The sequence below is a fragment of the Balaenoptera physalus genome (genome assembly GCF_965194825.1).
Source record: "Balaenoptera physalus genome assembly, chromosome: 20".
Lineage (NCBI taxonomy): Eukaryota > Metazoa > Chordata > Mammalia > Artiodactyla > Balaenopteridae > Balaenoptera > Balaenoptera physalus.
Genome location: NC_138901.1, coordinates 18,801,396 through 18,817,432, shown reverse-complemented (window position 1 = coordinate 18,817,432; position 16,037 = coordinate 18,801,396). Strand labels below are relative to the sequence as shown.

Below are 16,037 nucleotides of genomic sequence, written 5' to 3'. Positions count from 1 at the left end.
CTCCTTTTTCATTTCTAATTTTATTGATTTGAGTCCTCTCCCTCTTTTTCTTGATGAGTCTGGCTAATGGTTTATCAATTTTGTTTATCTTCTCAAAGAACCAGCTTTTAGTTTTATTGATCTTTGCTATTGTTTTCTTTGTTTGTGTATCATTTATTTCTGCTCTGATCTTTATGATTTCTTTCATTCTGCTAACTTTGGGTTTTGTTTGTTCTTCTTTCTCTAGTTCCTTTAGGTGTAAGGTTAGATTGTTTATTTGAGATTTTTCTTGTTTCTTGAGGTAGGCTTGTATAGCTATAAACTTCCCTCTTAGAACTGCTTTTGCTGCATCCCATAGGTTTTGGATCGTCGTGTTTTCATTGTCATTTGTCTCTAGGTATTTTTTGATTTCCATTTTGATTTCTTCAGTGATCTCTTGGTTATTTAGTAACATATTGTTTAGCCTCCATGTGTTTGTGTTTTTTACGTTTTTTTCCCTGTAATTCATTTCTAATCTATAGCATTGTGGTCGGAAAAGGTGCTTGATATGATTTCAGTTTTCTTAAATTTACTGAGGCTTGATTTGTGACCCAAGCTGTGATCTATCCTGGAGAATGTTCCGTGCGCACTTGAGAAGAAAGTGTAATCTGCTGTTTTTGGATGGAATGTCCTATAAACATCAATTAAATCTACCTTGTCTGTTGTGTCATTTAAAGCTTCTTTTTCCTTATTTATTTTCATTTTGGATGATCTGTCCATTGGTGTAAGTGAGGTGTTAAAGTCCCCCTCTATTACTGTTACTTTTGATTTCCTCTTTTATAGCTGTTAGCAGTTGCCTTATGTATTGAGGTGCTCCTATGTTGGGTGCATATATATTTATAATTGTTATATCTTCTTGGATTGATCCCTTGATCATTATGTAGTGTCCTTCCTTGTCTCTTGTAACATTTTTTATTTTAAAGTCTATTTTATCTGATATGAGTATAGCTACTCCAGCTTTCTTTTGATTTCCATTTGCATGGAATATCTTTTTCCATCCCCTCACTTTCAGTCTGTATGTGTCCCTAGGTCTGAAGTGAGTCTCTTGTAGACAGCATATATATGGCACTTGTTTTTGTATCCATTCAGCAAGCCTGTGTCTTTTGGTTGGAGCATTTAATCCATTCACGTTTAAGATAATTATTGATATGTATGTTCCTATGACCATTTTCTTAATTGTTTCGGGTTTGTTTTTGTAGGTCCTTTTCTTCTCTTGTGTTTCCCGCTTAGAGAAGTTCCTTTAGCGTTTGCTGTAGAGCTGGTTTGGTGGTGCTGAATTCTCTTAGCTTTTGCTTGTCTGTAAAGCTTTTGATTTCTCCATCAAATCTGAATGAGATCCTTGCTGGGTAGAGTAATCTTGGTTGTAGGTTCTTCCCTTTCCTCACTTTAAGTATATCATGCCACTCCCTTCTGGCTTGTAGAGTTTCTGCTGAGAAATCAGCTGTTAACCTTATGGGAGTTCCCTTGTATGTTATTTGTCGTTTTTCCCTTGCTGCTTTCAATAATTTTTCTTTGTCTTTAATTTTTGCCAATTTGATTACTATGTGTCTTGGTGTGTTTCTCCTTGGGTTTATCCTGTATGGGACTCTCTGCGCTTCCTGGACTTGGGTGGCTATTTCCTTTCCCATGTTAGGGAAGTTTTCGACTATAATATCTTCAAATATTTTCTCTGGTCCTTTCTTTCTCTCTTCTCCTTCTGGGACCCCTATAATGTGAATGTTGTTGCATTTAATGTTGTCCCAGAGGTCTCTTAGGCTGTCTTCATTTCTTTTCATTCTTTTTTCTTTATTCTGTTCCGCAGCAGTGAATTCCACCATTCTGTCTTCCAGGTCACTTATCCGTTCTTCTGCCTCAGTTATTCTGCTATTGATTCCTTCTAGTGTAGTTTTCATTTCAGTTATTGTATTGTTCATCTCTGTTTGTTTGTTCTTTACTTCTTCTAGGTCTTTGTTAAACATTTCTTGCATCTTCTCGATCTTTGCCTCCATTCTTTTTCCGAGGTCCTGGATCATCTTCACTATCATTATTCTGAATTCTTTTTCTGGAAGGTTGCCTATCTCCACTTCATTTAGTTGTTTTTCTGGGGTTTTATCTTGTTCCTTCATCTGGTACATAGCCCTCTGCCTTTTCATCTTGTCTATCTTTCTGTGAATGTGGTTTTTGTTCCACAGGCTGCAGGATTGTAGTTCTTCTTGCTTCTGCTGTCTGCCCTCTGGTGGTTGAGGCTATCTAAGAGGCTTGTGTAAGTTTCCTGATGGGAGGGACTGGTGGTGGGTAGAGCTGACTGTTGCTCTGGTGGGCAGAGCTCAGTAAAACTTTAATCCACTTGACTGTTGATGGGTGGGGCTGGGTTCCCTCCCTGCTGGTTGTTTGGCCTGAGGCAACCCAACACTGGAGCCTACCTGGGCTCTTTGGTGGGGCTAATGGCAGACTCTGGGAGGGCTCACGCCAAGGAGTACTTCCCAGAACTTCTGCTGCCAGTGTCCTTGTCCCCACGGTGAGCCACAGCCACCCCCCACCTCTGCAGGAGACCCTCCAACACTAGCAGGTAGGTCTGGTTCAGTCTCCCCTGGGGTCACTGCTCCTTCCCCTGTGTCCTGATGCGCACACTACTTTGTGTGTGCCCTCCAAGAGTGGAGTCTCTGTTTCCCCCAGTCCTGTCGAAGTCCTGCAATCAATTCCCACTAGGCTTCAAAGTCTGATTCTCTAGGAATTCCTCCTCCCATTGCCTGTGGGAAGCCTGACGTGGGGCTCAGAACCTTCACTCCAGTGGGTGGACTTCTGTGGTGTAAGTGTTCTCCAGTCTGTGAGTCACCCACCCAGCAGTTATGGGATTTGATTTTACTGAGATTGCGCCCCTCCTACCGTCTCATTGTGGCTTCTCCTTTGTCTTTGGATGTGGGGTATCTTTTTTGGTGAGTTCCAGTGTCTTCCTGTCGATGATTGTCCGGCAGCTAGTTGTGATTCTGGTGTTCTCGCAAGAGGGAGTGAGAACACGTCCTTCTACCCCACCAACTTGGTTCCTCCTCCGCCATTGGAAATTTATTTTATTAAAGAGAGCCATCAGGGTGGTAGCAAGTCCGCCTCAAGGGAACAAGAAAGGCATTCAACATTTCCATCTATGGACAGATGTAGAAAATGTGGTATACAGCTTTAAAAAGGAAGAAAATATTATTCAACTTTAAAAAGGAAGGAAATTCTGATACTACATGCTACAACATGGATAGACCTTGAAGACATTGGTGCTAAATGAAATAAGCCCGTCACAAAAGGGCAAATACCATGATTCCACTCATATGAAGTACCTAGAGTAGCCAAATTCATAAAGAACGAAAGTAGAGTGGTGGTTGCCAGCGGCTGGGGGAGAGGGAAATGGGGAGTCATTGTTTACTGTGTCCAGAGTTTCAGTTTGGGAAGATGAGAAAGTTTTGGAGATGGATGGTGGTGGTGGTGGCACAACAGTGTGAATGTACTTAATGCCCCTGAACTATACCCTTAAAAGTGGTTAAATGGTAAGTTTTATGTTATGTATATTACCCAAATTTTAAAGAGTTTCAAGAAACTTTATTTACAAAATGCATGTAACTTTGTCTGATGTAATTATTAACTCAGTTTATTCCAAGTTCTAAAATGTGATTGACAGCCTCTAATCACTAAATAACAAAATTTTGCTCTATTAAGCTAACTCAGAGTAATAACAGAATAGAAAATGTAGCTTTCATTCGTCTCCATATTAATGCTTCCTGACCTCCATTTTGTAACACTCCAGCTATCTCAAGGAATATCGTCTTTAAAGTACACACTATATTGTACCTTTTGCCACCTGCACAAGAGCTTTACTTGTTATTCAGATCAAAATGATCCTTAAGGGTGTTCATGAGCAAGGAGAACTGTAAGAACAAGTGACCCGTTCACTTTACTCCCAGGATGCTCTGACCTGTTTTTACAGGTGGCTTATGGTATAGAGAGTTATCGTCCTTTAGGCAAATTAATTATTTCAAATAATAACGCTACAAAATAAATATTTAGCCTCTCTAAGACTGAGAAGAATTTTAGGTGGTGTTTCCTGACATTGATGTGTTAACTGAGTTTTATAATTTCCCAAATTGGAATTAAATATATAGAGATTTAATATTTTATAGTTGCTCGTTTTTAGGTTTTACCAATATTTTATCTTTTTTCCTTCATAGCTGTAAAACTCTTTATAAAGATAACCGTCCCCTAACCTATTTCTTTTGATAACCAGAATGTGGAAATTGTTCTTTTACTTAAAAAAGTATCAGAAATATTTTATCATCCCTTGATGTGAATAAATGAACTTGTTATGGTACTTACACATACATTATCAAGTAAAAGATTACCTTTCCCCCCTACATTTTTATGGGCAGTATTGTAAATTGCCCCAGCTTTTTGTGTTATTGTTTAAAGAACGTCTGCCTTTTTGTGCATGTGTTAACATCGCCAATTATTTATAAGCAAAAATCGAGAGAAACTAATTCATCATATAATAAAGTTTTCCTCCATCTCTTTTTAGGATATTTTCTTTTCTGGATGTTGTTACCTTGTGTCGCTGTGCTCAGGTCTCCAGGGTAAGAATGGCTGACATGATTACAAGAGCATCCCTTCCTGACATTAATGATAATCAGCTTCTGTAGTAGGCCAACTGTTTACTTCAGATGGTAGTTGTGTGTTATGTTTCCATGGTTGTGGTTTCACGCATGGGATACCCAAACCCATGTTAATTCTACAGTGGAATTCTACTATATGTACTATCTCTAACTTTAATTTTTTGAAATTCTTGACTATTTGTATCATACAAACAGAAGAAACATTTTCAAGGAAAAAGCACTAAACATGCAAATTAAAAGAATAGGCTTTACTCAGAACTGTAATAATATAGTGTTTCATTATGTTTCCCTTATTCATTTTATGTACATACATGGAAGGCTCTTGATATCTCCCTATATTTTTTTTCTCAAAAGGTTATAGCTAGAATTTAATTTTTAAGAAATTGTAGAGCAAACCAAATTCCATTCTCAAAATCAGTTTCTGCATTACTCTTACTTATCCATTTTTGTCAATTGACATTACTATGACAAAACAGTGAAACATAATCTTATTGCTGCCACTAATATTAAGAATAGAATCTCTGTTGTGGGAAAATTGCTTTATGAATCATTCATAGTCTCTTTTGTAATACAGATATATAATAATTAATAAAATGAATGAGTAAAAAGTTATCATCTTTTTATAAACTGGACAATGGCTTTTTGATGTTTAACAAATACTTATTGAGAACTTACTATGTACCAGGTATAGTCCTAGGTGCTGAGTATGTAATATGGTTATATCACAATACTCAGCATCAGAGTATTGTGTTTATCTCTGTAAGTGGACAGGTTTTCCTTCAAATTTCCATCACCAATTTCCTTTAAAAAAAAAAAAAAACCCACAAAACTTGCCATAGAAAATCCACCTCATCTTGCTAACTTTAATGTAATTTCTACATCCTAAAAGCCATACTAAATCTGTATCTCAGCTATTTAGGAAACAGTCAGGCATATTTTGATGATTTCTATTCATGACAGTTCTGTTCCTGGTACCTGAGTGGTTACCCTAGTCATGGCTGGTACAAATGAGTGGGGTTTCTTTTTTGTCTCCATATGAAGCTGAGGTCATCATTGAGAAACAAAATTCCCAGACCAGTGTCTTAACCTGTTTGGTTGCAGAGTCTCATCTCAAGAATGTTGATTTGAGTGAGTTTTAATTGTTGTTTTCATGTTCAGGTTCCTCTTCGTTCTTAATGTGTTTTAACTTAAAAGGAAGCACAATGCCAGTTTTCATTAAATCTGTACAATTGGAACATTGGTAGTTAGCCTGTTATTCTCTGTACTTGAAGTATTTAGTTAATTTGCTTTTAAAAAAAAAACAACGAAAACTCTAGAGAGGAACCTGTCATTCCTAATTTTAGTCTCACTTTAGCATGTGTTGTCCTGCTTGCTGAAGAAAGTAGTATAAGGAAATGAGAAGTATCAAAACAAATCAGAGATACAGTTAGCCCAGGAATCTAGTAAACATATGATCTTTAAAAGTTTTATCTCATCTCCCATGGAGCCACTTAAGAAACTGTTGGAAAAATATGAAGCCACAAAAAGAAAAGTAACATTGAAATCCTGAGAAAACCTTAAAGATTTCTATAATAATAACTGTTTATCCTCATACCCCTGACATTTCTTACTGATTGTGTGATAGTTACCTGGGGCTTATAAGTGTATCTTCAGTTTCCGTTTTAGAATTTCAGTATGGAATCTGTGTTTTGAATTGTTGTAGTAAGAGATAATATTCTTAGTTTATAACTTAACAGTGTTAAGACTTTTGTTTACACTTTAAATTTAGTAGGGAAAACGTTTAAAGGCTTTCTGATTAAAATACAGAACGATCCGCGAAAGGTTAACTCTTAGTGGAGTCATTTTTCACCTTATCCTGAAAGGTTGAAAATCTTGGAAGCTTTCTTGCCTCCCTTTAGGTAATTAAAGAAATGTATGAGAAGTCTTAAATTTCAGTGTTTAAAATTACCACTGAATCAAGTTGAAGGGAAAGATGACCAGTTGAAAAACACGCCTGAGTGAGCAAATTGGTAATGAGGAAAGCATTAAGTTTCTGTCATGTATACTGAGAAATGATAGTGTCTTTTGTAAATCCCAGGTCACCATATCACAGTTTTGGGTCCAAACAAGTGATGCTATGAATAGCATATTTTTATTGAACATGGCATATGTATTGAACACACTACATTCAGAGTGCCGTCTTCTTTCTTTCGTTTCACACTCACCTCGTTCCTAGTTGAGGGATAGAGTAACAGACTTGCTTTTCATTAGCTGGATTATCTCATTTTGAGATTGGAAACTCCAGTTAGAAAACAGTTTCCGGCTATGATACTTATCACAACCTGTTCTTTCCCCAGCCTGCTAACGTAAGATCCTTCTTAGCTACTAATTTCTGTACCCACTCATTTATGAGATAATCTACTTGGAGAATAAAGTATGAATCAGAAATAACACTGACTTTTTGGGAGTTAATGGTGGAGGTGCTAAGAAATTTTTTGGTCAATTTCAATCATTAGTAGGTTGAATTGTGAACTTGAATTTTGCTGGCTTTTCCCCTTCATTTCAGCTTCTGTTCATTCTGTCTCTTCTTCAAAATAGGCCTGGAATGTTCTGGCTCTGGATGGCAGTAACTGGCAGAGAATTGACCTGTTTGATTTCCAGAGAGATATCGAGGTATGACTGTGTGGTGTGTGGCCCCATCTCCCTCCTTAGAATGTAATTGCAGCATATGGGACAGATTAGCCCCAACCACGTAAATCTCCTTTCCCTGGAGAGAGAGACTGTTCATTTCAGCGCATCTGAACTTCATGGGAGCCTGCAGTTTTCCCAAGAACTGGTTCAGTTTTTGAGAATGAGCAGAATTATTTTACTGAAATAATACTAAGTTATTTAGTATTCATAGGACTCAGAAATTTTTGTTTTTATTTTTGTGGTGGAAATGTGAACCTTTGTTTGCTCTTTTTAAGGAAGTCTTTTCATATTTGTTTGTTTAAAAATAAGTGGAGTTAATTTATTGGGGCATGATATTTGCATAAATTCTTCTTGATGAGCATTTTGGGTTCTGGGGAGCCTATAGATAGTTCTTGTAGAGAATGAATTGGATTACTTTTGTTGGGGAGAGATTTTTTTCCCTTCTCACTTCTCCCCCATATTTTATCTCTTAGTATTGCCTATTTTCTCTAAAATGGAGAAGAATGGCTTAAGCTTAAATTATTTTAACCTGAATTTGAGCTCTGTGGTCCTTGGTTTTCTCATCTGGAAATAATAGCTTCCTCACAGTGTTATAAGGATTAAATAAGATTTAGATTTAGCTTTTTTTTTCTGTTGGTTTTTTTTTTTTTTTTAAGTTCTAGTGGAACGTAGTGGTCTTGAGAATCCATGTAAGAAGTTAAAAAAACCTCACATGAACTTTACATTATCTTCATAAAGTACTTTTATTTTTTAATATTTTTTCTAAAGTTTTTTTTTTTGATGTGGACCATTTTTAAAGTCTTTATTGAATTTGTTACCATATTGCTTCTGTTTTATGTTTTGGTTTTTTGGCCACAAGGCATGTGTGATCTTAGCTCCCCAACCAGGGATCAAACCCACACCCTTGGGCTTCCCTGGTGGCGCAGTGGTTGAGAATCTGCCTGCCAATGCAGGGGACACGGATTCGAGCCCTGGTCTGGGAAGATCCCACATGCCGCAGAGCAGCTAAGCCTGTGAGCCACAATTACTGAGCTTGCGCGTCTGGAGCCTGTGCTCCGCAACAAGAGAGGCCGCGATAAGTGAGAGGCCCGTGCACCGGGATGAAGAGTGGCCCCCGCTTGCCATAACTAGAGAAAGCCCTCGCACAGAAACGAAGACCCAACACAGCCATAAATAAATAAATTAATTAATTAATTAAAAAAAAAAAAACAAAAAACCCACACCCCTTGCATTGGAAAGCGAAGTCTTAACCATTGGACCGCCAGGGAAGTCCCATAAAGTACTTTTAAAATGATACCCACCGACATGCTGGATTTTTCTGTTTTTCACAATTCTCTGATCTTCATGGATATAAATGTTTAAAGCAGCCTGGCCTACAAAATCATTCAGCAAGCTTTTGTGAAGTGTTCATTGAGTCTCTGCTGTATTTAGAGTACTATAGTAAATACACAGAAATAATAGAGAGAGTTAATATCCTGTAGCTGCAGGAGGGGAATCTACATTGAGGTAGTGGCATAACAGAACTACAGAGCACCATTTCCTCAAATACTGAGTATCTTACAAGAGGAACAAAGTAAATAATAATATAGGGTTTAGGTATGTTTCAAGTAGATGGATTAATCAGGAAAGCTTTCTCCCAGTAAGTTGAAAATTTCATTTTGATTTAATTAGGTCTTTAAAACGAGTAGAAGTCTCTTAAAAACGAGGATGTGGTCTTTTCAAAAACAATGTGGTGGCTTATCTTTTTTTTGTATACCTGTCTTCTTTTTTTACAGGGCCGGGTAGTGGAGAATATTTCAAAAAGGTGTGGGGGCTTTTTACGAAAGTTAAGTCTTCGTGGGTGTCTCGGAGTAGGAGACAATGCATTAAGGTAAAAACATAGCTATCGATTAACTAATCTTCTTGACTGAAGTGAAGAACAACACCGAACACAGCACTGTCTCACCCAGAAAAGGCTGGAATAGTTTTCATATTCCTAAGCTATTCTGAACCCAAATACATGTTCACTGCTTATAACACAAATATCCAGTAGTGGGATGTCTGGTTTTGAGAATAAAACAAGAACAAGTGCTCCCCACAAAAAGCCAGATTCCCCATATTATAAATGGTTCGTTTGGAGCCTTGAGTAAATTTTTTTAAGTTTGTTTACTGGAAGTTAGGATAATTTTAACTTTGGTTGACAAAAAGATTGATGTTTAAAAGTTTATGGTTGAAAAGTAATTTATTCGTAATTGTGAACAACTTTTTGTACCATTTTGTACCAGTAGTATCCATTATTTACCACTATTGGTATCTTGTATTATTTTTTTAATACCGAGAATTGTGCCCGTTTTACCTCAAACCCTTTATTTTGTTTCTTTCCTGTAAAGGACCTTTGCACAAAACTGTAGGAACATTGAAGTACTGAATCTCAATGGGTGTACAAAGACTACAGATGCGTAAGTATTTTATGTTTTAGAAGGGTAAGTCATAGCCTCTTGTGTCCTGCCTATACTAGCTTTTAATGCAGACTACTAAATATATTTAGCAAATTTCATTTTGGTTTTATAGAGGAAAGATGTTTAAATTTAGAAATGGAATAAGATACTTATTTTAGAATTTGGCTCAAATTCTGTTGTGATATTTAAAAGAAAACTTAAAATTGTAGTCAGTGAATGTGCAGTAGGGAATACTAATATAGGACTACTTATATTTCAAGAAGACACTAGTAGCTATCATTCAAAAGACACATAAACAGGTGATTCTATAAAAAGATGTAAAATCTTAAACACAGCTTAGAGTAATCAATATAGACAGCGTTTATTAAATGACTCTTTAAAAGTACAGTGTCTTGTGTCAGTCACAATATAAAAGAAAGAAAGCATAATCCTCCATCCTTCAGAGTATACTGTCACAGACCCAATAGACATAGAAGGTAGACATAAAAAACATTCAGCCTAAGGATCTATTGGTAATAACATGTATCAATTAACATTTAAATATTATGTAGGTGGGGCTTCCCTGGTGGCGCAGTGGTTGAGAATCTGCCTGCTAATGCAGGGGACACGGGTTCGAGCCCTGGTCTGGGAAGATCCCACATGCCACGGAGCAACTAGGCCTGTGAGCCACAACTACTGAGTCTGCGCGTCTGGAGCCTGTGCTCCGCAACAAGAGAGGCCACGATAGTGAGAGGCCCACGCACCGCGATGAAGAGTGGCCCCCGCTTGCCGCAACTAGAGAAAGCCCTAGCACAGAAATGAAGACCCAACATAGCAACCAATCAATCAATCAATAAAAATAAATAAATAAATCTTTAAAAAAAAAAGCAGAAACCTACCATTTAAAAAAGTATATATATTTTGTAGGGAAATTGTTGCTTATTGGAAGGTGAAGAAGATGTTTAAACAGGGAGTGGCCAGGGTTAGTCAGTGGATCTTCCTGTTTTTCAAAAAGGCCTCATGAAAGAGATGGGCTCTTTAGAATTGCTTGAATGAGGGAAAGTAGAAGACACTCCAAGCACAGGGTACACATTGTTTATTTTATTCCTTTCTTTGAGGTTACAACTGGTTAACTTTTTAAATTATTTTATTTTATTTATTTTTGGCTGCGTTGGGTCTTGTTGCCGCACGCGGGCTTTCTCTAGTTGCAGCGAGTGGGGGCGACTCTCCGTTGCAGTGTGCCGGCTTCTCATTGCGTTGGCTTCTCTTGTTACGGAGCACGGGCTCTAGGCGCCCTGGCTTCAGTAGTTGTGGCACGCGGGCTCAGTAGTTGTGGCTCACGGTCTCTAGAGCACAGGCTCAGTAGTTGTGGCACACGGGCTTAGTTGTTCTGCAGCATGTGGGCTCTTCCCGGACCAGGGATCAAACCCGTGTCCCCTGCATTGGCAGGCGGAATCTTAACCACTACGCCACCAGGGAAGTCCCACAACTTGTTAACTTTTAATTCAAGAAAGTGTCTGAGGATTTATATTTTCAAAAGAAACAATGGAAAAATCATCAAAAATGAATAAAATGGTTACTTATGGGGAGAGAAAAAACATGAAGAGACAAGAATGAAAGGGAGACCTCTGAAGTATCATGTTTTGTAATTTTACTTTAAAATTAAATGTAAATATTTTGTATAATTGAAACATGGATTAAGTCAAAAAAAAAAAAAAGCAGTTCCTAAATATTGAAAACAAAATAGAACACATGAACCGATCCATATCAAGTTGGAGGTGTAACCATACAGATATTACTTCTACTGACTTCTGATTTCTTATGAAAAATTTAAATATATGCCAATCTAGACCAAATGGTATAGTGAACCTTTCACCCAGCTTCAAATTGATAACTGAGAACTTATCACTTTATGGCTAGTCTTGTTTTTTCTATACCCCTGCCCTTTTATCTTACTCATTTTATCTTATTTTGAAAAAAGTCCTAGACACTGTATTATTTAATCTGTAAATATGCATTTCTAAAATATGCATTTCTGAAAGCTAAAAGCTTTTAACATAAGCACATTAACTTTACCACTCCTATTTTAAAAAACCCATAATATCTTAAAATTATCAAGTAAGCACTGGTTAATGTCCAGAATTTTGCATGTTCTAGTGACTTTAGAAATACAGTAAGTCCCCTACATACAAACGAGTTCCGTTCCAAGAGCATGTTCGTAAGTCCAGTTTGTTTGTAAGTCCAACAAAGTTAGCCTAGGTACCCAACTGACACAATCAGCTATGTAGTACTGTACGGTATAGATTTATAATACTTTTCACACAAATAATACATTTAAAAAAACACAAAAAATAAAACATTTTTAATCTTACAGTACAGTACCTTGAAAAGTACAGTAGTACAGTACAACAGCTGGCATACAGAGGCTGGCATCGAGTGAACAAGCAAGAAGAGTTACTGACTGGAGGAGGGGGAGAGGAGGTGGGAGATGGTAGAGCTGAAGGATCGTCAGCAGTAGGAGACAGAGGGCAAGCTGCAATTTCACTCACGCCTGACGTTGATGTAACACACGTTCACATCTTTGAAAGTTCGCAACTTGAAGGTTCGTATGTAGGGGACTTAGTATATATTAAGCATAGTTTAAAAGAAAAAAGATACAAACTTTAAAATCAAAGGTGGAGACTTCTGCTTCTGATGATTACAGTCACTGCCCTCCTGCTGTAAACAACTCTAAAACCGTACAAAACATAGAAAACAAGCAGTATTAGATGTTGGACAACATGCAGAGCAGGTCTGAGAAACAAATGAGGTGAGCCTTATGATTGCCCTGGCTTTCTGCTTGGTGGCATTTTCGAGATAATGGCACAAGGAAAAGGAACCCAAGCACAGCACAAAGTTCTGGCTGATTTGAAGAGAAAGAGATCAAAGTTCAGGGAGACCAGCATGGCTAAAAATGTGTCTGGAGAGCGGGGAGCTACTCAAAAAAGGGCTACAGAAACCTACACAAATTTGGCTGAATAGTAAACTGTATATTCACATATTGAGACCCCACGAAGCTGCGCAAAGAACATCTAATAAGGAAAGAACAATTACTGGGAAACTGTGAACTGAAGAATTGCCAGAGCTTAAATAAGGTTGGGAGAAGTTCTGACTATCCAAAATGGAGAAAGCTCATTGAACACCTTGGGACATTTAATAGAGACTTCAGAAAGGTCACACCTTGGTAGTGGAGCTAAACTAGACCAGCCCTAATAAAGGCTAAAAGGAAAAAACTTAGGATCAAATTGATTCACAACTAATTTAACTGCCTGCTAAATCAAAACTCAACATTCTTTAAAGAGAGACACAAAATCTAGATGCTCAGCAATGTAGCATACAGAATTTCCAGCATTCCATCAAATATTACAATACATGCAAAGAAGCAGGAAATGATACCAGAAGAAGAACCAGAAGAAAAACTAGGCAATAGAAACAGACCCAGAAAGGACAGTTTATAAAATTGACCAACAAAACGTTTAAAAATAGCAATTACAAATATGCTCAAGAATTTAAGAAAACTTAAAGATAATATGGAGATTAAGAGCAAAAGGATGGGGAGGGACTTACCTGGTGGTGCAGTGGTTAAGACTCCACACTGCCAATGCAGAGGGCGTGGGTTTGATCCCTGGTTGGGGAACTAAGAGCCCACATGCTGTGGGGCAACTAAGCTTGCGTGCTGCAACCACTGAGCCCATTGCTCTAGAGCCCATGTGCAATGAAGAGCCCGCACACTGCAACAAAGACCCAGTGCAACCAAAATTTAATTAATTATTTAAAAAAGGAAAATTTCTCTTAAAAAAAAAAAAAAGAGTAAAAGGATGGGGGACTTCCCTGGAGACCCAATGGTTAAGACTCCGTGCTTCCACTGCAGGGGGTGATGGTTTGATCCCTGGTTGGGGAACTAAGATCCCGCATGCCGCGTGACATACCCCCCCAAAAAAAAGAGTAGAAAGATGGAAAAAGATGTACTATCACAGGAAAGTTGGAGTGGTTATTAATATCAGATGATGTAAACTTCAGGAAGAAGAGTAGATGGAAAGATATTAAATAGTACCCTCCTCTTTCAGTAAAGATAAAACAAGTAGACAAAAAAAAAAAAGAAAATGGAAAAGCTATAGAAGACTTGAGCAGCACTATCAGTGAACTTGTCCTAAGTGACATAGAATGCTGTACCAGAAAGCATGCTTTTCATTACTGGGATATTCAATAAGATATACCAAATACTCAGCCATAAAACAAATTTCCGTAAATTTAGAATGATCGAGATCATATTGAGTGTATTCTATGGCCTCAACAGAACTAAAGTAGAAATCAAATAGCACATATCCGGAAATTTTGAAAATTAAATATCACCCTTCTGAATAATCCATGAGTCAAGGAAAAAATTACAAAATAAGTTTCGCTGTGTGATAGTGGCAACACAACATTCGAATCTTGTGGAATGCATTGAAGGCAGTGCTTAGAGGAAAATGTATAGCTGTGAATGCTTACCTTTTTCTTTTTTTTGTGGCTGCGTTGGGTCTTCTTTGCTGCACACAGGCTTTCTCTAGTTGCAGCGAGCGGGGACTACTCTTCGTTGCGGTGTGCGGGCTTCTCATTGCGGTGGCTTCTCTTGTTGCGGAGCACGGCTCTAGGTGCACAGGCTTCAGTAGTAGTGGCACGTGGGCTCAGCAGTTGTGGCTTGCGGGCTCTAGAGCGCAGGCTCAGTAGTTGTGGCACACGGGCTTAGTTGCTCTGCGTCATGTGGGATCTTCCCGGACCAGGGCTCGAACCCATGTCCCCCTGCATTGGCAGGCGGATTCTTAACCACTGCACCACCAGGGAAGTCCTGTAAATGCTTATCTTAAAATAAAGGTTTAAAATCAAATCTTGCACCTTTGAAAACTAGAAAAAGAAAAGTAAATCTACAATAAGTAAAAGGAAGGAAATAAAAAAGATAATGGTGGAAATCAATGAAATAGAAAATGGCCATAGAGTAGAGAAAAATCCATGAAACCAGAAGCTGTTTCTTTGAAATAAAATCAATAAGCTTGATCGACCTCTGTCGAGATTAGTCAAGAAAGAAGACACAGGGCTTCCCTGGTGGCGCAGTGGTTGAGAATCCGCCTGCCAATGCAGGGGACACGGGTTCGAGCCCTGGTTTGGGAAGATCCCACATGCCGCGGAGCAACTGGGCCCGTGAGCCACAACTACTGAGCCTGCGCGTCTGGAACCTGTGCTCCGCAACAAGAGAGGCCGCGATAGTGAGAGGCCCGCGCACCGCGATGAAGGGTGGCCCCCGCTTGCCGCAACTAGAGAAAGCCCTCGCACAGAAACGAAGACCCAACACAGCCAAAAATAAGTAAATAAATTAATTAATTTAAAAAAAAAAGAAGATACAAATCACCAGTACCAAGACTGTAAAAAGAAATATCACTAAAGTTTCTACACAGATTCAAAGGGTAATAAGAGGATGTTATGAGCAATTTTATGGCAATAAACTTGACAGCTTAGATGAAATAGATAATTTCCTTGAAAGACACAAATTACCAAAACTGTAAAGAAATAGAAAATCTGAATAGCCTTATATCTTTATAAGCTGGATTGGTAATTAAAAACCTTACCACCAAAAAATAAAAACCAGAACAAAAACCTCTAGGCTTGGACAGTACTGAATTCTATTGAATATTTTAGAAAGGAATAATCTTTCAAAAAGAGGAGGAGGGAAAACTTTCTAACTCATTATATGAGATCATCATTACCATGATATCAAAAATAAAATAAAAATGACAGGAAAAGGAAACTACTGGCCAATATCCCACATGCACATGTAAAAATCCATAACAAAATATTATCAAATTGAACCCAGCAACATATGAAAAGGGTAATAAATCATAATCAATTTGGATTTATCTCGGAAATGTAAGGTTGTTTTAACATGCAAAATCAGTCAGTGTTATTAAGTTCCAACTTAATAACAGATCAAAGAAGAAAAATCACATGATAATCTCAATAGATCCAGAAAAAGCATTTTACAAAATTAAACACCCATTAATGATAAAATCTCTAAACAAACTAGGAGAAGGTAACTTCCTCAACCTGATAAATTGTATATATGAAAAACCTAATTTTAACATTGTATTTAGTCATAAAATACTGAACACTTCCCCCTAAGGTCAAAGCATGGATATTAGGTCTACTACATCCATTCAACATTGTACTGGAAGTCCACCTAATACAATAAGGGAAGAAAAAGCGGGGTCATACAGATTAGAAAATAATTTTT

General features: G+C 37.8%; 1 protein-coding gene across 4 annotated transcripts in view; it reads left to right on the top strand.

Annotated features, from left to right (window-relative positions):
- Nucleotides 1-16,037, top strand: part of FBXL20 (F-box and leucine rich repeat protein 20) — a 116,771-nt gene that overhangs the window by 72,268 nt on the left and 28,466 nt on the right. For all 4 annotated transcript variants that reach the window (XM_082442362.1, XM_082442359.1, XM_082442361.1 and 1 more), the window contains exons 3-6: nt 4,553-4,607; nt 7,224-7,298; nt 9,092-9,186; nt 9,686-9,754. In XM_082442362.1, the coding sequence (XP_082298488.1) occupies nt 4,553-4,607; nt 7,224-7,298; nt 9,092-9,186; nt 9,686-9,754 (294 nt within the window). The remainder of the gene's footprint in view (nt 1-4,552; nt 4,608-7,223; nt 7,299-9,091; nt 9,187-9,685; nt 9,755-16,037) is intronic.